Here is a 21,112-nt window from a genome sequence, read left to right on the forward strand (position 1 = left end):
CATGAAAGACCGACATATCTAAAAGTGCAATTTTTCTGAATATTTACTTCTGATTTGTAAAAAAAATGAAACTAAAAAAATTATATCTGTCTGCAACATTTCCTCCATTCGTTATAGAAGAAAACGCCGTCACAGACCTCATGAAAATCGAGCCATTTTTAGATACGCTACAGCTTCTGAAAGTTTCCATGTATTTCCTATGGACACTGTCACTGGTGAACCCTCTAAATCCCGAAATGCGTGACGCCGAGAAGACCCAAGAGCTCGTGCTCCCGAAGTAGAGGTTGGGCGCCGCCTTCGAGAGGACCCTGCCGTTCGCGCCGCCGAGGCAGAAAGAGCTGCGCTGAAATTTCGCATTAAGAAGTATCGTAAAAATGAGTATTATTTTTCATCTTGTTTTTTGGCACCGCGCACGATATGCACTGCCCACGGCGTACTGCTCTGCGTGCAGGCTTTCCCGTTTGTTTGTTTGTTTCTTCGCTTCTGCGCCTACACGTGCCCTTGTCGTCGTAGTTTGTCTGGCGCGGAGAAAATATGCCGGACAAAAAAATCGCAGCACTGCCAGAAAAACGAAACACGATGTAGAAGATAGCGAAGTTGAACAAAAACAGAGAGTGCAAATGGCATTTCAACAAAGATGCACAAATACCTGAAGGTTTTGCGGCATGGCGGAGCTCCGCACACAACCGGTCCATGCGCGAACAATGTTGTGCTGATTGTTCGGCAACACTCTGTGCTTAGATACAGAGGTAATTTGTTTTTGGTTCTATTTTATTGATTGCTATTTTGAAAATCAAGAAATCTCCTTCAACTACTAACTTTGCTGCTATTTGATAGTGTTGGCAACATCGGAAAGCTCGTTTGGTAACGGAATATCAGGTACAAACAGAACGTTTTTGCATGGTTATGCATGTTGTGTCTCAATGATTAAGCATTGATTTCTGAGTTAATCTAGCGGTTACGTTTCCGGACGAAAACACAAACGGGTTTTCCACAGACTCACGGGTGACGTTCTTTTGATTTTTGCTTTCTATAAGCTACCTTCATCGGTTTTTTGCTGCCATCTCCTCTGCACGCACTGTCTCTATGCTTCCACTTGTTTCCGTGCCTTAGCCACGACATCTGCCTCCTTTGATTCCCGCTGCCGCTGTCTTCTTGCCCGTTCCTGTTTCCGTCGTGGCACACGACAAAAGTCTTTGGCAGACAACCCGGACGGTCAGGGTTAGCCTCCATGCCACCCCGAAAGCCAGAGCCACGGCAGAAAGTGGTCAAGGACGCCTAGCTGCGAGTGCAAAGCGAGGCTACATTCCCCTTCGCTTTGCTTCTGAACCGGTTTCCCAGGTGTCGAGCATCCCGTGACGCCTTTCTTCTCCCACAGGGAGCATTCATGGAGGGGAGAGGGGGTGTATGGGATCGGCCTCGCTATCCTTGACGCAGCTCTGCTCCCCCTCCTTCTCTCTCTCGTCCGCGCTCGCAGAGGTCAAAAGGTAAAATCCACTTCAGGCACCAGGTTTTTGCGAGAATGCCGGTAGTAGTGCTGCTAGCCAACGCACGACCGTCCCTGTCCACGCCTGTCCCTGTCCGCGCGCTCCTTTCCCACTCGTACGCGCGCTGCTTTGCGTGATGTCACGGCGTCCTAGCGGCGAAGCTGCCAATCTGCGCCACCCTGTCTCTTCTGTGGTTGCTAGGGTCTCAAGTGCTAGCATCTCACAATGCACGTTACGACACCTTTTTTATTGCTGAATAAATATTCACCTTTCAAGTACGAATCTCAGTGCTTTATGGAAAGGAGCGAAATAGTACTACTAGTAGTAGTGCTACTACTAGCACGGGTGCTACTACTACTACCAGGGGTGCTTTACTAACAAAAAATACAAAAGAAGGAATGGAAGTTCCCGACCGTGGCAATTGCTAATATCTCAAGCACCCGAGTTGAGACCGGAGGAAGTAAAGGGACAGCGAGGGTACAGCAAGAAGTATATAGGGCAGCGACAGCGACGAAGATTATTAAACTGTTGCAGGTTAATTCGACGACGCGATCACTTGCAGCATTCCTTGGCGTCGTTTATCGACTTAGTTTCAAAGACTTCAAAAGTGGATAGCGAAAAGAGGCTGAAAATTCTTTCGGCCGGTACATTCGTTGTTGTTGTGGAATCCTTACTATGTCGGCAATCATGAGGGCTGAAATAAAAATCTCTTCTGAAATGGCTGACAAAGCAGCTGGAGGCTCTGCACCTTCGGCCTTTGATCGTTTAGTGAAAACGTAGAGCACTCACAGCTTACCTTGTACTCGATGAGGTATTCTTTGGGCTTCCCGATGCCTATATCAAAAGATGGGCTCCAAGGATCGAAACTTATAGTGGCATTTCTGTCGCTGACACTGCTCACCGAAGGCCCATACTTCAACAAAGGGTAACCTGAAATGTAGTTCCCAAAATGTCTTGTAGCCATCGAATATTCGCTGGATTCGTAGTAGATTTTGAGGATGCAGTTTAAATATTCAGAGTTGTAAGTTATATTCTCTATTTAGTCAATTTAATCAGCTTTCATTTATGCAACATCGTAAAATATGCCTATAACACATCCGCTGCGAAGCGCAAGCTGCCTCCCAGTTGCGCGGCTATGCTTTATCTGCGAGTTCGCAGGCTGTGATAGTTTTTGTTATCATTGTGTTAAGCATTTCATAACACCTGCATTATTGGTTTCAAGATCGACAGTTTTCCTATGCGTCTTGTGAACAAGCTTCACAAGTCATTAAACTGGTCGCAGGTGATGTTTATCTTTAAGTGTTCTCTCAGCGGAAACAAGAAATTTTACATTGGCGCCCATTATATATATCATAGTTCCATGTTTGGTCAAATGTTTAGGGAACTCCCCCAGGTGGAGAAAATTTGTAATAAGGGAGTAATTACTGATTGGCATCCACTCAAGCGCAGCCATAGCGGTGGACCCGTGATCGAACCCCGGACCAGGACGAAACTTTCTTTAACCACGAGGTTTCTGAGAAAGCTGTACACTTTTCATTTGTAGCCGTAAGGCTGCGCCTGGCTGGATGGCAATGAGTAAGTACTGCGATATTAAAAATATACTCCGCCTTGGGGGGTTCCCTAAACATTTGCCCAACACTGTTCCCATTCCGAGTTATTGGTGAATTCTTTTGCGCCCTACCATACGCTTACCGTTCCAGCTAGCTCAGCTGGTAGAGCGACTGCTCCGGTGAAGCGGTGGTGCCGGGTTCGAACCTCGGACCGGGACGATTTTTTTTTTAACTACGAAGTTTCTGAGACAGCTGTATAGCTTTTCTTTGCAGCTGTATGGCTGCGCTTGGGTGATGCCAATAAGTAATTATACGTGATTAGTCTACTATATCTTTATAGAGTTCGCAGGCAGTGATGTTCGCTTTCTCATACATTAGTGGCGTAAAGAGGCGCAGTTAAAACGCTCTATTTCGGCGCCAAAAATTTATATGTTCAATTAGCTCTCCAAAAATCTGCAGCACCCATTCGTTCTGTTACTTGCAGCCAAGCACCCGCGCTGTCGTTTCACTCTTGAAACTTCCAGGCTCTCAGCTCCTACTAGCTGTCAGCGCAACCAAATAATAAATCTTTCGTATTCATTGCATTTCAACTTGTTTGAGACCTTCTTGAGGTTGTTGAGAGCGAGCTCGTGCTAACAGCAGCCTAGTCCAGAAATATTCTTGTCGTTATTATGCAATCCGCATAATAAGGGCTTGCATTTAGGCGGGAGTCTACTTGATTAACAAAAACGGGTCAGTTTCTTGAGTTTCATTTCTTGCTGCGGAATGCACGTGTGTTCCACGTAGCTTTATAAAATAAAAATCATGCATTTTGTTCTTACTATGGGCACTTAAAGGTCTGTGGAAACACAATCGCTGGGTCGCGTTCCAATTCTACACACATACACATACCCACAAACACTCACTACGCACACCGACACACGCATCAAACCTTGCATTCACTGAATCCCATAACTGATCCTGTAACTGTGACTGTTCTTGTCATACGTTCTCTGTTATAGTTGTTGAAATTGTATAACGTCCATATGAATTTATGTAACATATCCGATTCCTTCTATTGGTGTTAACCTTGTAATTATGTACCATTCTGTACTATGTACTATTTATTATGTAAACCTTGTTTAACAGGGCAGACAAGTCATTTTCAAAAATAGGCTTTTGGGGGTAAAAATGTGGTTTTTGCGGCATAGTATTACCCGTGTTGGCAGACACCGTAAAGCTAGTGAATTGTGTTAAGTAGTAAGCGGGCCATTTTTTCTTATATTTATCTTTCTAAATATCAAAGTTAGGCACCTGGCTGCAATTAGAGATTTGCAGCCACTTGTCCGTAATAGCTATATCAGCTTTTATAATTTCGAAAACGCGATTATCCTCGGTGCTGTGACTCGACAAAATTTTGCTCCATCCTGCGAGATACATGCGCTTTCGAAAGCAAGTATGCAAATCAACCCCCCCCCCCCCCCCCCCCCCCCAGTGCACGTAACTACTTGAGAAAGCCAAACTTGTTCGAGCCACAGCGCCAAGGTTTATCGCGTTTTTAAATTATAAAAAGTGACAAGGCTATTATTAACGACCAGCTACACACCTCTAATAGTATCTAGGTGCTTAATTTTAACAATGAAAAGTAAACTATTAAAATAGTTATTCAGTTAACTATTTAAACGGTTCACTGGTTTTTCTGGGGTCCGCGAACACTGGTAGTATCACGCGGAAAAAGCAAAATTATTACCCCAAAGAAGCCAATTTTTACAAATTACTTAAAGCGTTCCCTGTAACAGCTTGTATAGAGCGTCTTCAATATAAGATAATATGTTCAGGAGGGAACAAGAGTTTTAAATAGTGCTGTATTGCTATGCGCCTAATTGGTTTTCTAATTTGCAGAGCACAGTTTGTCTTACTACGTTTTTTGAGTGATCCCGTCTTGAAAAAGAGTAAATTATTTCAAGATTGTGAGTTCTGGTGCAATTTTGGCCTTTTGAAACCTCTGAAAAGACGATTCAAAAAGTATTCAACCTCCAGAAGTTTGGAGATTTGTGTATCCTACACCACGGCCGGTATCGAGCGAGCACGCGATCTCTTTCATACGGCCTTCGCATTCGCCGCGGAAGCAATGCGAGTTTTCTCCGGGAGTTACGCCGCCTTCCGCCGCTAGAGGCGCGACGACCCCACCGCTCGCTCCACGCCTGCATCTGCGGCGGCGAGTGGCTTTTGCCTGGTTTCGCGATGTAGCCCGCTGGTTCATGGTGAGCGCAACACCGAAATAAAAAAAAATGCAGATGCTTAAGCTTCGTATCTGCAACAAAGTCAGTCAACATGTGCACAGATTCTTCGTCACAAACTTTGCTCGATGAAAACATTTAGAAAAGGGATCACTCTCCCATTCCTAAGAACTATGCCGAGCATTAGTGGTATTAAATCCAGAAGGAAATACTCTCATCATTTCCTCTCGTATATATCATGGTCCGTGATTAAATGACAGGTTAATGCTAAGGGGAAGATAATGAAAACTCAGAGAACGAAAGTTTTGTGCTCATCCAATAAATATGTACTATATCGCGGAAAAAATTCTCTACGACGCTTGAGCCTTAAGTGCGTTAGCGCCGTAGCTGGTGGCTTGAGGCCATACTTGTGTCGTTGAACTGTAAAATAAATTGCAAGATTGCTGGGAGGTGTAAATAGTACTTAATTACGCCGACATCGCTTTTCGCAAGTCCTGAATGAACTTACTTTCACCCTCTTATACATCACAACTTCCTTAAACGAGAGGTCTGTATTGATATCTCAAAAGAATGCTAATTACTAATGTGCGAGCAAATGTCAAGAAGCATTGTAATGAATTGTTCTCTGCTCGAAGGCAATGGCCCGCGGCCTTTCTGCTTTTGTTGTCAAAAAAGAGGCCACCAGATGTCTCTGGAATGTTTGTAGCCGCGTGCAAGCCTCTCTTCATGTTCAAAATGGTCGTAAGCGCATTAGGCGTCTAATGTTTCAAGTTCCTGGTCACCTTTAAATTTTGCAAGGCCGAGAGTGACCATCATTCTGACCTTCGTCGACCGAGCACTTGTTTAATCGCTGCGCCGCTTAACTGCATGCTTTCTGTTTGAGGACACGAGTTAGCCCAATAAACAATTTTCTAGTTGCACGCAAGCTTCCTTGTCGTCATTCTGGCCTGACTAACATTAATAGAACATACAGAACCAACCTGTACAAGCTGCGCATGCTGCACAGATATTGACATGTACTGAGTATTGCAATTTCAGAAAGTATGTTTGTCCAATGAGTGACTTCAGCTACCATAAAGAGCGGCATTTTTTGTTCTCCACGTATATTCAACCTGCGGCGTGTCCTGAAGCTTCCTAAAATATTTGGTTTAAATATCATTCTAAAAGACATCAGATTATGAACATGAATGCCGAATGCCCTTTATTCTCCTAAATTCAGGGGATTTTACTAAAATGTAAACATTGCAAATGTTCATTTTCTGTTCCTTACACTGTAAGCTAAGCCAGCTGGTATAACGCGCATTGCTGTGAGGTTTAGTGGAGCTTTTTGTGGTGCTACTTTGTTTCCTGAATGACGTAAGGAAAGTTCATGCTCACGGGAGGTTTATCGAAAGCGATGACGAGGATACTGATATGCAGGAGAATAATGCAAAGCTGGTAGTCATCGCCTCTCAGATAAGTCTGCTCGCTCGTAAAAGCCGATTTTATTAAGACAGAGCGCAGTTCCTAACTTTGCTTTGCTGGCAGTTAGTTCATGCTTGCAGTTACTGTAAACAAGTGACTTAATTTTCGCATTGTCATGTGGTGGAATGGGCGGTCGTGAGACGCCGCCAACCTTCAAAATGCCTTTCCAAGAGGAAATCATGGACGTCGCGTGCGTGTAGCGTGCTTTGCTCCAGCAGCCAGGATTGGGTTTTGTCTATAACCGTTCCTTTCGCGAATGACATGACGCGTTTTCCTGTGTAGCACCATGAATTCTTGCTAATACCGCTGTTGTGCAAACTTAAAGCAGCTGCGCTTGAAATTTCAGTAGCTATATTTGCTCTGCAGAATCCTTTACTCTTTGAAACTTGCCGTCCAAGTATTACATGCCGCATATCATTCTACACACTCACCAAGAACCTGCCGGAAGACAAACTATAGAGGCTGAAAGCCTTGCTTTTTAGCCAAATATAAGGGTAGAACGTGTTGACGTCTGTGCTCGAAGCATACGTTCGACCATACACAGTCGGGCTCAAGGAGTGAGCGCGCAAACGTTAATCCGTTGTTTCAGATTTCCCCATGGCAAAGGGGCTGACTACGCGGTCTTTGCGTAAAGCGTAAGAGGTAAAATATAAAGGCTTGACAGTTACCTCTGACGCGGGCCGAATTGGGAGCGAGCGCGCGTTCTCCTTCAGAGTGAACGGCGGTCGCAGCGGCGCAGCGGTGGGGCAGTGGCGACCCCACCGAGGTGCGGCGGTTGGCGGAAACAGACCCCATTGCGAAGGCCGTAAGACGAAAAGCGCGCGCTCCCCTCGAGACCGGCCGTGCCTACACAAACCGCACTGTCCATTGCTCACGTTGGAAAAAGTGCGGTGCGAGCGAATATTTAGCCTTACTTGTGTCACAGAACGGCGAGTTTCGCCACCCCTGGCGACACAATCCCCGATCCTTGGCACAGGTGCCCGTGTGAACGTTACAGAACTCCTCCGTCTTGCAGAAGCACACACGGCTCTGCTTGCAGTCCGCACCGTAGCGGTGGGCTGGACACGCTGCGGCACAAGTGATGAGGGGAAGGAACGTTAAGGGGAACAATATGCATTTAGGCTGAAAGATAACGATGGATGCGGGTATACAGGAATGACTTCTTATAGCTTCTGTACATGAAATTTTTAGAGTGGTTGTCGCAGAGTTTACAGAGTGAAAGAAATTTGTCACAAATTTCGGAGCCGAACCCTGTCATACACTAAGCCAGCTACAAGGCGACCACAATGAAAGTAAAAACAGCTCTACGGCTTAAACATGACACAATTTAGCAACAGAAGGCTTTTTGGATTTTTATCGTTGAATGTGACTAATAAACAATGCATTCATAAAAGTAGTTACATGCGAAATTGAGCTCAATGCTTCTAAAATTTTCAACAGAAAGTAACACGCGCACATGCTACAGATATAGCAAGCATAGTAAGCACCTAAAAAGATGATAGCCGGTGCTAAGAGCTTCATGGCCGCAGTTGCCACAAATATACACGCCCTCACGAGCGGCCACGTTCGGTTTAAATGCTAGAAGAACGAAAAACAAAGTCTTGCGCACGCTGACAAAGCAGCATAAAAATGAAAGATCTCGTCAGATCTCCTCACGCAATGCGTGAATTGTTTGCCAGATCTTTACGCACGGTGTTTCGCACTTTACGCTGAACAAGCATCCAGAAATGTTGGCGTCCAGCGTATACATCTTAGAAATTTGAATGATTGAAAGAAAACGTGCGTAGTAATTGAGGTCAATACGCATTCAATCATCAGGGAATTAGGAAGAAGCGATTATAAGGCGACAGTCATAATGCTTCTCTGGCGTTAAACTCGGTACTGGAAGCATGTAGTTTTGCTTCTAGCCTGTCAAAATTAGCTGGCATTTATAGAATCATGTAGTTGAGACCAACGAACCATGATTCGTAGGGTGTTATAGAACATCGCCGACCAATGACAATATAAATGCAGTCCGCATATAAAGCTTTTCCGAGTGGAAGCCAGAGGCATAAAAACTGTCGGTATTAAAAATTCGTCTTCTGGTTCGCCTCTTGCTTAGGAAACAAGAATCGATTTACGCAGGACGACTTTCTTGTCGTAGAAGGTGAGCACCATATCTTCTGTGCGGATGAGATTAATTAGGACGGAACAGCGTTGTAGATTTAAGTTGTATCCGACCATAGGAGACAATTTCACGTCTCAAGGACTAGTCTGAAGCTTAGTCACGCAGGAGTACAGAAGAGAAAGACGATCAACTGAAAACAGCCCTCCAATCAAACTGGTGACACGATTCGGAAATTTGTCTTACTGGGATTGTCAGTATTTTATGCCAGTGGCAACGCTGCAGACATCACCGCTACTGCAAGCGTAGTGGCAGTCTTAGATTTGCGTGGTACCTGCTTGAAGATATGTGACAAAGTTTCTCGAGTTCCTCACTTTTTTAGAGCAATATGAGAATTCAAGACGTAGTGGAAAACTTTGATCTAAAGAAATCGGCTAAAGCTTATTATGAGCAAAACAAATATAGTAACCCATATACTGCTCTGAGATGTACCATATACCGAGATGGCGTAACCCACGTACCAGCAGAGCTATATTCAAACACAGCAAGTCGCCACAATCAGTGCTCCCATCGCTTTCCTGGATAAATAAAAGCAGTTCTAGAAATACCGTCAGTTCTCTACTGATTTTTACCATTTTAGAGCATCATACGGCCACGCTAGTCTGGTGTCTTTCGCGGTCCTTTCATCGATGTGTGTATATTTTGTCACACTGTTTCTTTAACAATTTTCAGTCTGCCAGTTTTTTAAATAGATATAAGATAATCTTTTTCCATTCGTCTTCAACAGTTCATTATATTTACATTTATTTTCATTTCGGTCGTGCTGCTCAGTTCAATACGGCCTCAGTGCCTCGCCTCACAAAATTATGGCATACAACAGTAAAGAAAATTGCTTCTCGACGCCTTGTCAGAAACACTAAATGCGCGCATTAGTTTAAAGATACGGCAATGATTTCGACACAATGCGCTCAATGACTTACTCTCGTTACAGAAAGGCCCGTGAAAGCCGGTTCCGCAGGAGCAGCCGTAAGGGTCCGGCAAGCAGATCAGTATTCCTTGGCAAGACTTCACGTTTCGGTCAGGATTGGTGTCTGAGCATTTGCGTTGGCATTCCCGACCGAAGTAGTCGTCTCCGCACGCTGGGATGAAAAAAACATACTGTGAACACGTGATCTCAAAGGTACGGTTTTTGAACAGGCCAGACAGTTCTTCATGCATGGTTTCAGTGCGTGTATTTGAAAGAAAGTGAACAGCACATGCGACTAACTCCTACAGTTTCTTTTGTTGATTTCCCGCGACAGTCATTTGATCACTTAACAGTCTTCTGTCATCGGTGGACGCCTACACTAAGCCATGACTGCCTTTGTGTAGAATGGTATTTGTCGTGATATGTGGCAAAGCTGGGAGTGTGCTGGAAAACCTTTATTAGAATGAGATGTTACAATCAGAAAATATTTATTATGCATATACGGTAACATGTATAACTCGGTTATTCAGGAGCCAAAAGGAGGAAACGAAAAATGCAATTAATCAACAAAGCGCAGATTGAATCATATTTTTGTACCGCGTCAATGATTTTTAAATAGGTTTTCTTAGGTATCCAGGCGCTGGAAAATAATTCACTGTAGAGTATGGTGGTCAGAAAAAATGGAAGTGGGTGAGCTCGGCTTTTTCAGGGTATACGTAGCGAAAGCTAAGGCATGGCTTGGATAGCACTGGTTAATCTTGATTGCAAGTCCATTTTAGTCTGATTGTCTGCCTAGTTGTTGTCAGGTGGTTCGTCACGCGGTTTGTCACGTGGTGCGGTGCGACCACGGTGGGAATGCGAGCACGGCGGAACTGCGAGTCCGTGGCCAAAGTAGCTTTCGCTACAAAACGCGCTCACCACTGGGAGTGGCATGGGAGTACCCTTATCTTAAATAGCAATGACAGCAGATTAACTCTATGACTAAAAAGTGGAGGGACGTATAAGAATGGAGTGGAGTGCATTTAGAGGGCACTCTCCCTTAGCGAAAACTAGTACGCTTGGAATATACTTCTAGATATTTATAATGTATTTTAAACATATTTTGTATTCATGAATGCACTAAAGATATGCCGGAAATAGGTTGCTGAAATTTTATGTATGGTTTTCGAAATATATTCTTAAAAATTGCCAAACATACCCCAATTAAATCATGCTTCGAGCACATATCAAATACATGAAAAAATATGAATGCGATTTTAGCATCTTGTCAATTTATGAAAAGTGCACTTTGGTAAATACGAAATTAATGCATTCGAAGCATACGTCACTTGAAGCATGTTTCGAGCACGTTTCAAACGCGTGAAGAAATATGAATGCGGTTTTAGCATGTTGTCAATGTATTAAAAGTGTACTTCCGTAAATATGAAATTAATGCATTCGAAGAAAACGTCATTTAAAGCATGTTTCGAGCACGTTTCTTTAAGTGGAGAAATATGAATGCCATTTTAGCATCTTGTCAATATATTAAAAGTGTACTTTCGTAAAAATGAAATTAATGCATTTGAAGTATACGTCACTTATAGTATGTTTCGAGCACGTTTCTTATTTGGATTAAACAGCGCAAAAGACGCGAACGTAGAAAGGACACACAAGACACACACAGCCCTGACTCTAAGCTGTAATTTTTCATGAAATTTACATGTATATATACATATGGCTTGATGCGCGAGAGGTGCGAAGCAAATACAGTGCGCAAAAGGGAAAGGAGAAATGAATGCTAATCGCGGTGCTCGCGCTTATCCAAGTGCGCTCGTTGTTTTCCAGATAGGGCAAGAGAAGGTGTGCTAACGCAAAGGTCACCAACAGCTAAAATCCTTTGAGCTTCAATTATTTCCCTCGTGGTTTGATCCTTGCTTCTTTTGAAGGTTCGGTACTTATCAAACATGGGTTTGCAGACTTTATTTTTATTTGTGCGATCGAAGGAGTGAAGCGCCAGGTTGCGGTCATTAGAGTTGGTCAAATCCTTTTTGTGTTCTCTTAATCTGTCTTGTCATTCAGACAACGCCCTATTTGTCCAACGCATATTTTGCCGCAAGAAAATGGAAGTTCATAAACGTGCCCTTCAATACAATCTACAAACCTGCTTTGATGCTTCATTTTACATGCACCCCTTGGCTTAGTCGCAGGACTGCTTATGCGGCTCAGCATACACAGCTTGCACGGAGCGGAAAAGGATACACGAACATCTAAACGTTGCGCTAACTTCTTTAGGTTGTGGGGAAATGCATGCATGTATGGGATTACTGCAGTCTTTTTCTGCTTCAATGATGATTCCCTGTCTCAGTCACCTTCGCGTTTTTGTTCGTGCTTGAGAAAACCCTCCGCAACTGATACCCGTGTTCTTCGGGTAGCCTGCTGCCGATAGTCTGTACGATTGCCGAATGAAACTGTGATCAAGTAGGTGCTCACATGATTTCTTGAGGGCATTCTTGAAACATGAAATCACTATAGCTCTGTTAACTAGTTTGGAATGCGCCGAAAGAAATTGAAGTAGTGGTTTGTTGGAGCAGGGTTCATATGCCCAACGAACGTGGTTGTCAGTAAATACTATCTTTATATCTAAAAAACGAATGGTTCCATCTTCTGGAAGTTCGTGCGTCAAGGTTAGTGGCTTAAGACCCTTACGAAAAATGGTGAGTGTATCAAAAACAGCGTGCTCGTAAAACCCAGAGCCGACGTTAAAAATCACAAAAAGTCATCTACAAATCCAAAAACTTTAGAAGCTTTGGTCTCCTCAACCTCAAGATTGCCTCGCATTAGTCGGTCGTGTTTAGCAACGTGAATTACGTTGGCAACGTGCAGGAGAACACGCTCTGATTACACGCTCTGTCGACACGTTCTGTTAAAGGTCCTGTACGCGCCACTCATGAGACAAGAAATGTTGTCGCATTAATAAATGAATGACCGCCAGAAACGGCCTGTATTCACCGGCCCCGTCTGCGCACTTGTCTTCGCCTTTCCTCCTTTCTATCCGCTCCTCCTGTCCCGTTCCCTGTCTTGGCTTAGGTGCACCGTGCACGCGACCAACCTATGGAAATGCACTCTCCAATAGATTCAGCTTGACGTATTCGGGGTGCAGTTGGTTTGCGCGTAATCTCGCTGTTAAAGCTGCTAAGGGGGCTCTTAAACAAAAGTTTATTCATCGGACTAACCGGATATACTTGCGCCTTTCTTTGTCCACAAATTCTGTCCAGTTTGGGTCCATCCACCTAGAGGCGTACTTCAGCATCAACTCTCGGGCATAAGCTGCTCTGCGAACAGGGCTCTAAAACTGTTATTTCCTGTTTCTTGAAAGTGTTCACGTTGTTGTCGATTTAAGTCGGGCCAAATACCCATGTTTTAAAGTTATTATCTGCAACTGAACTTTACATACGCATAACATCTTAAAGGAGAGTGTTGTAACACCAGGCTGCTGCAGTCTGCAGGAGCTTCTAGCATGAACGCTATAGCAGGGATCAAATGTCAAAGGTCAAATGTCGAGGCTTCAGAGACCCTTCGTCGTTTTCAGGATTGCTAGTGAAGTAGTGCTCTCGCACTGAAAAAGCCCAAATAATTTCGAAAATTTTTGACAGACGGAGCTCACAAGAGCAGAAGAAATTTGCTTTTGTAGGGAACAGAACCTTGGTACATCTAATTTTGTGAAATAAATGAAGGAGCTAAGTGGACTACTGTGTGGCGAAGCAGGAATTAGCATGGCATTCCAATATGCCGGTAATCTTCACTCAGTCAACAGCTGTTCAAAGGATAAGTGTAGTAAATAGTTTGGCGCTGGGAACAGCGGTACTCTCTTTCTCGAGGGTGCAAAGCAGGTGGTTTACATCCAGCGTACATCCTACCGGTTTTAGATCGCCGCCTCCCTCTTCGCGGGCGCCTTCGACCACTGCATCGCGTCGCCGCCTTTGTCTTCCAGCGGCCGCTTTTGCAATAACCAAGAAACTACAGAAAAACAGTTTTTCACTAGAGCCTCTGAGATGACGCTTACATATCAACAGTTCCTTATTGGAGCACTTAGGTTTGAACGAAGATATCTCTGAAGCAGTAGCAGAAAAAAAAGCTCACAGTACGGTTACGACTATGTAACGCGAGATTCAGCGACAGCTGTTTAGGCATTTAGTTTTGGGGATATTTTCCTGGCGCCCTGATATAGTGATCAAGGAATGCACCGTTGCACTGGCAAGCGGCTGTTCACACAGAACCACATGCAGGCTTATGCGACCCAGGTTGACTGTGATATAAGGTGGGTGTGTTAATGACCGGTGGGGGCGTTAATGACATCCAGTCACCGAGTGGATGTCGTTAACGCACCAACCGGTTACGCCAATGGCGACGATGGCGACGACTCCGGACGACTACGAGGCGCTAGCCAGGCACTGGCGTCTAAGAGCTATCGCTGTAAAATATAAGCCTATTACTCATCACAAACAAGTTGACACAGTTTTTAATAAACGCCTGATGGGTGTTATCCAGAAGCTATATTTTTGGAAATATTATTGAACAGAGGAACAGTAAATAGCAAAAAATACGAGAACTGTGCATCAAGAAGTCGCTATCTGTGCCTTTTGCATAAGCCTTGCACTCACGTGTCTCGCAAAGCGCTCCCCAGAATCCTGGCGGACAGATGCACTGGCCAGTGATGTCGTGACATACACCTCCGTTTTGGCAGACAGGGCACTTGTACTGGCACGCAGAGCCGTATTCTGCACGTGGACAAGCTGCACGTGAAAAAAATATATAATAAAGGATGTAAATACTCGTTACCTTCAAAACAGGTAACCTGTATTTGCTTCAACACAAGTAACCTGTACTGCATCAACAGAAACTTCGTCCCTAAAAATATTCATCCTGGTCCGGTTATCTGTGAAAGATGAATTGATTTCTTCGTAGCCGTATGACTTCACTTAGGTGGGTCTGATTGTAATTACTGGTCTATTGGGAATCTACTCAATAGTGAGGAATTTCACCAAGAGATTTTACCAAGTGGAATTTTTTTTCTGGGCGCCGGCTACTTCTGCGGCTTTCGCACACTGCTCTAGAAACGTATTGGTGTTAATACTCTGGCAAACAAATATTTGCATATACATCTGCAACCCTCCATACTGAACCTAAGAGGACCTTGGTGTGGGCTAATTGGTTCATACTGCTACGACACAGACTGACAAAGCGCAACGGAACCAGGACGAGTAGAAGAAACACGAAATACTGCCCTGTGTTTCGTGTTTCTTCTACTCGTCCTAGTTTCGTTGCGCTTTGTCAGTCTGTGTCGTAGCTGTATGAACCTCATTCATTAGTGGCAGGGTTACTCAAAATAGCCAGCACTACTAATCACTTTGGGACCCAGTGACATGACCATCAGCCTGAAGGACCAAGGAGTTGGGGACTTATAAACAGTTCCACGCCCTCCCCCGCCTAGAATAGCCTTCGATAATACGTTAATGTCGCTAGTTCGAACCCCGATCTCTTTCTTTAGTTTCGAGCTCCACTTTGATTTCGATGTTTACTTTTTGTCTGTTGTGGCACCGAACATATCAATTGGCTCGAAATAAGTGCACATTACTCAATCTTCAATAACCCACTATCCTCTCCAGTCACTGGATTATTATGTTTCGCACAATTTCTGCTCCGAACCCCTGTAGTTCGCGGTGGTCGCTAAGCTGTAGGATATAAACAAAAAGTCAAATCTGGTAGTTTTCCTCACGCGAAAAGAACGAAGGATCACCTTTGACAGAATCGCTGTTGAGTAAGCCAGTTTTCCAGGGGCTGCGGTACACATTTGAAATGGTCTTCTCGTCCCCCCAGCAAAAGCAGTTACGCGAGCTCGCAAACACCACTAAATGTAACGCGGGAAAGAGGACGAACTGTCTTGGCACAGGCTCAAAATATGCAGTTGTTTACCTTTTATTGAATCTAAACCCTGCTTCCGAATAAACCATAATCATTATCATTCTCAGCAGCCTGATTAAGCCCACTTCAAGGCAAAGGCCTCTGCTAGATCGATGCAATTAACTCTGTACTGTGCAAGCTGCGGCTTTCCTTTCCACACAAACTTCATCTCATCCGCCCACCTAACTTTCTGCCAGCCTCTGTTACGCTTCCTTTCCCTTCGGATCCAGTCTGTTACCCTTAAAGACCACCGAATGTCTTGCTTTGGCATTACATGCTCCGCTCAAGCCCATTTCTTCCTCTTGATTTTGACTAGGCTGTCATGAGGCCGTGTTTGATCCCTGACGCACTCTGCTTTCTTGCAGTTTCTTACGTTACACCTACCATTTTTCTTTCCATAGCTCGCTGCGCTGTCTTACGTTGAACCCTTTTCGTTAGCCCACATGTTTCTGCCTTATAGGTGAGTACCGGCAAGACGCAGCTGTTTTATACATTTCCATGAAGGATATTCTAACATTGCCATTCATGATATGAGAGAACCTACCAGATGCGCTCCAGCCCATTTTTATTCTTCTAGTTATTCGCCTCTCATGGTCGGGATCTGCGGTCACTACCTGTCCTAAGTAGACGTATTCCTTTACCAATTCAACACCTCGCTATCAATTGTGCAGTGCTCTTCCCTTCCGAGAGGGTTGAACATAACTGCGAGTTTCCGCATATGAATTTCTCGACCCATTGTTCTGGTCTGCCTGTATGATATGCAGTTCATCACCTGAGCGACTCAGCAAGGCAATGTCATCAGTGAATCGCAGATTACTAAGGCAGTCTTCATTAACTCGTATCGCGAACCATTGCCAATCCAGGTCTCTGAATACCTCGTCAAAACAGGCGGTGAATAGCATTGGCGCGATCATGTCTCCCCGTATGACACCATTTCGTACTGTAATTTTACTGCTGAATTTATGGATCACTATGGTAGCTGCTCATCCGCTATGGATATCTATGGTGTATTCTATGGAGTATGCAGTACCCGATACGGAGTATTTTTGTATAAGGCTCTTCTACAGCCTTATTCCGCGATGACTGCAAAACTGCCGAGGTTTGAACTGAGTCAAATGCCTTCTCCACCTATATATATATATATATATATATATATATATATATATATATATATATATATATATATATATATATATATATCCTTTACAGATTATATATATAAACGCTATATACAGCTTTTGTGCGTAAAATTTCGAGACTGATTTATTTTCTTCTCTAGAAATGATACCTTAATACAAATGTTGGTGCTTATATGTAGCGCCATCATTTCCGGCTAACCTGAGCTGTTTATGTTAATTGCTGGGGCAGCCGCTAGACGGCACTACATGTAGAAAAATATGTTGTTTCTAGTCGTTTGCGCATTCTACTGTAAGTGAATTTGGAGATATAGACGTCCACCTCGAACAGCGTGTAAACATAAAATTCTGCGTAAAGCTTGGCAAGACAGCCACACAGACGTATTAGCTCCTTCGTGACGCTTACGGCAACGAGACATTATCGCGGGCGCGAGTTTTCGAGTGGCACAAGAGGTTCGTTTCGGGGAGAACGTCGGTGGAAGACGACAAAAGGCAGGGGCACCCTTCGACCTCAAGGAATGAAAACAACGTGGCTCGGATCAGGCAAATCGTACAGCAAGACCGCACCATTACAGTCCGCATGCTACCAGATGCTCTCGACATTAGTAAGACAGCATGCCACCAAATTTTCCGTGTGAACTTGGGCAAACGAAACCTGAATGCCAGACTTGTGTCGCACTCCCTTACAGAGAACTAGAAGGACACGCGGTCCTCAGTGAGCGCTGATTTGCTCTCCGAGGCAGAGAAGGATGCTGCGTTCGTCGACATCATTATTGGTGAAGACGAAACATGGTGTTTTCAATACGATCCTAAACAAAGAGGCAGAGCGCCGAATGGCGGTCAACAAGCCCTACGGCGTCGAGAAAGGTGCGGCGACAGAACACCAAAACAAAGACAATGCTGATAGTTTTTTTCGATGCCAGATGTGTCATACACCACCAGTTCGTCCCACAAGGGCAGACGGTGAATCAGGAGTTTTATATCCGCGTGCTACAACATACACGCGATGCACAGCGACGCCGTCGCCCTGACTTATGGGCATCTGGACAACGGAGCCTTCTGCACGATAACGCAAGGCCACACATTGCTCTCTGAGTGACAAAACTTCTCGCGAAGCATAGCATTACTGTACTTCCCCATCCTACATCCTCGCCCGAGCTCTCCCCATGCGATTTTTTTCTGTTTCCTCGTGTGAAGTCAGCCCTAAAAGGTCGCTGGATGAGAAGCGTGGAGGCCACTCAAGACGGCACGACCAAGAAGCTAACAGCACTACCAAAAGAAGCTTCTTCCAATTGTTTCCAAGACCTTACGAAGCGTTGAAAGCTGTGTATGGACTGCAAAAGAGACTATTTCGAAGGGTTGCTGCACAAATGATTTCAATGTTAAACGCATTTTATTTCATTGGATCTCGGAACTTCACGGACAAGGATTGCATAGCTGTTGATTAAACTCTGCGCATTTCTTTTCTACGCACTTGATAGCGCGAGTATGATATATTGTCAAATGCCCCTTACGAAACGTTGCTTAATCATTTGGTTGATTGAAGTCTAAGGTTTTTGTCTCTATTGGAGATTACCTTCGTAAATACCTTTTATCCAACAGACATATATTAAAAAGGGGGAGAAAAAGATAGAACACGAAAAATTGGAGGACGCTTAAGCTTCGTTGCTAAGAGTGGAACGCGAGTGCGTGTTGCAGCGCTACAGGGGAGTCCACTGAACGCCATCGCCCGTTCGGCGCGACGCCTTGCCCTTTGAAGAAATCGCCCGGAGTCTCTTAGAGTGCTCTCAACCATTCTGAGCAGTCCGACAACTTTGAACGTAATTTTCATTTTTTGCAAGTGCTTCAGTTCATTAAGTGATCAATTATACTTACTAAATTTTCTTCATTAACACCATTAAGCGTTGCCTTCTCATTCTAAGCATTTGGCTCCTTTGAACTCCCTTTTCCAGTTTTTTTTCATTCTTGTAATAAATCAATCTGTTTCATTAACTCGTCATCAAGTATCAGGCGCCAATCAGTCATCAATGACTAGGACCACAAATTACAATGATCCGATTTTTTCCCCCAGCCCCCGAATATTTCCGGGCTGCGGTGTCGACTACTACTACGCCGACAGCTTATCCACCGAACGAGCTCTATACGCTATCGCGTAAAAAGTGCCCTGACCGCACCACCGGTAGGGTCAACAACCATAGGCAACGGACAAAAATAATTGTGAAACATAAAAAAGAACGTTTGGTTTGGTTTATGTCTGTTTAACGTCCCGAAGCGACTCAGGCTATGAGGGACGCCGTAGTGAAGGGCTTCGGAAATTTCGACCACCTGGGGTTCTTAAACGTGCACTGGCATCGCACAGTACAAGGGCTTCTAGAATTTCGCCTCCATCGAAATACGACCGCTGCGGCCGGGATCGAACCCGCGTCTTTCGAGCCAGCAGCCGAGTGCCGTACCATTCAGCCACCGCGGCGGCTATTAACAAAGAGTGAAAAATATAGTGTCCCTGACCGTGCCACAAACTATAACGGGCTTAACAGGCAACGGACCGTAAGCTGATTGATCTAAGCCGCCACGATGTCTCAGCGGTCATGGTGCTCGGCTGCTGACCCGAAACACGCAGCTTCGATCCCGGTCGCAGCGGTCGCATTTCGATAGAGGTGGAATGCTAGGCCCGTGTATTGTGCATGTCAGTGCACGTTTAAGGTCCCCAGGTGGTCGAAATTTCCGAAGTCCATTACTGTGGCGTCTTTAATAGCCTGAGCCGCTTTGGGACTTCAAACCCCCACAAACCCGAAAACAAACCTGATCGGTCTGTAATTTTTCATATCCTTTCCATCTTCTTTCTTATTTTCTAAGATGTTGTTAGCATCTTCCAGTCTGCTGGTACGTTCGAGGTCATAAGGCGTTGCGCATGCAGGGTGGCTAGTTTTTATAGCAGAGCGTCCCCTCCGGCCTTCAACAAATGAACTGTTGCCTGATCTCACCACCTGCCTTCCTCCTTTGCATTGATCATAAAGCATAATACGGCACTCTAAACACAAATTAGCCTATATAGGAATAATAAGGGAGTGAGCTATCCTCAAGCGCATTTTCTTTTAGTGGCAAGATATGGGGCTGAAGCACTGGGGCATATATCCAGCCCTAAAAATACAGAATGCTTACGGTTGGCAAAGGAAACCAACTCCCTCTTCAAAATATGCGAACTACGAAGGTTTTAACAGAGCTTTCAACGCCCTCGATTTGGTTGCCTAAAGCTGTCCGGTGTCGCATTTAAAAGTCTCTTCCAAATGCTAACTGCTTCAGGTTAGTATGCTTTGCAATGAAAATATCTCTCCGTTGCCAAGTGTAACTTTCCTGATATTTAACAATCGAAATCTACACCAGGACTTGTACACGATACCCTGCACCTCAAAAGGTGTGTGCTCAAAAAAACTTTCTCCCTTTTTACTCACGTATATGCCTATGCGTGTTTAGATTGTAAAGGAAGATAACACCGAGCGATTGAGGTATCATATTTCCTTCTTTAAAGAAGGATAAAATAAACTAATATTCAGTATAACTAAGGTGGGCAATATTCCGCAGCTGCAGCCTTAAGAAATTTTATCAGATATATGGGCTTTTCTCTTCGCTACTAGAAGATATCCTCAGACCAGCGGCTGGGACCGAAAGCCGGCAGTTTTCTTATTTGCAGATTTTGAGCTATTTTTATCCATATTGATATCAATGTCTCTAGAGGACAGAGGAACACAAACCTCTTTTGCGAACTGTTCTTTGTTTCTAAGCAATTCAAAAACTGGTAACGTATGCCACTGTGTCTGCACAATGCTACGGTTGCGCCTCACTTACTGCGGACAATAAGCCTGAAGATAGCTCTGTTCTTCCCTTTTGGCCCAGTGTTCGGGCCGTTCGCCACATACACTCCGTTATGACTGATGTCCACCCTGGAAATTCTCCTGCTGTTGTCAGATCCAGTTCTTGTGATCGTGTCATTAGCGTGTCCCGTTGCGTTCACTCTGGTCCATGACGTCACTCGCGGTTGTTGAGAGACACCAAGTACTTCCTGCACCTCCAGGGCTACCTGCTCGTCAGGGCTGGCTGTGACCGTGTAGTTCAGAGGCAGGAAAGTTGGACCTCCTGTGAAAGGAGGAAATGGCTCCGTGAGAACCACTAGAGAAGCCTCTGGATGATGTTTTATCACTACGCACTGAGCAGGAGGGAAAATTTTAGTGGAAGGCTACATTAGCC

The 21,112-nt window shown here is 44.6% G+C and overlaps 1 protein-coding gene across 1 annotated transcript in view; it reads right to left on the bottom strand.

Moving 5' to 3' along the window:
- Positions 1–21,112, bottom strand: part of LOC144109755 (receptor-type tyrosine-protein phosphatase T-like) — a 109,552-nt gene that overhangs the window by 80,038 nt on the left and 8,402 nt on the right. Inside the window, 5 exon segments of the mRNA XM_077642551.1 lie at positions 2,355–2,417; positions 7,635–7,787; positions 9,805–9,963; positions 14,432–14,563; positions 20,714–21,001. Coding sequence (XP_077498677.1) covers positions 2,355–2,417; positions 7,635–7,787; positions 9,805–9,963; positions 14,432–14,563; positions 20,714–21,001 — 795 coding nt within the window.

The sequence above is a fragment of the Amblyomma americanum genome, chromosome 11 (assembly GCF_052857255.1).
Source record: "Amblyomma americanum isolate KBUSLIRL-KWMA chromosome 11, ASM5285725v1, whole genome shotgun sequence".
In the NCBI taxonomy this organism is placed as follows: Eukaryota; Metazoa; Arthropoda; class Arachnida; order Ixodida; family Ixodidae; genus Amblyomma; species Amblyomma americanum.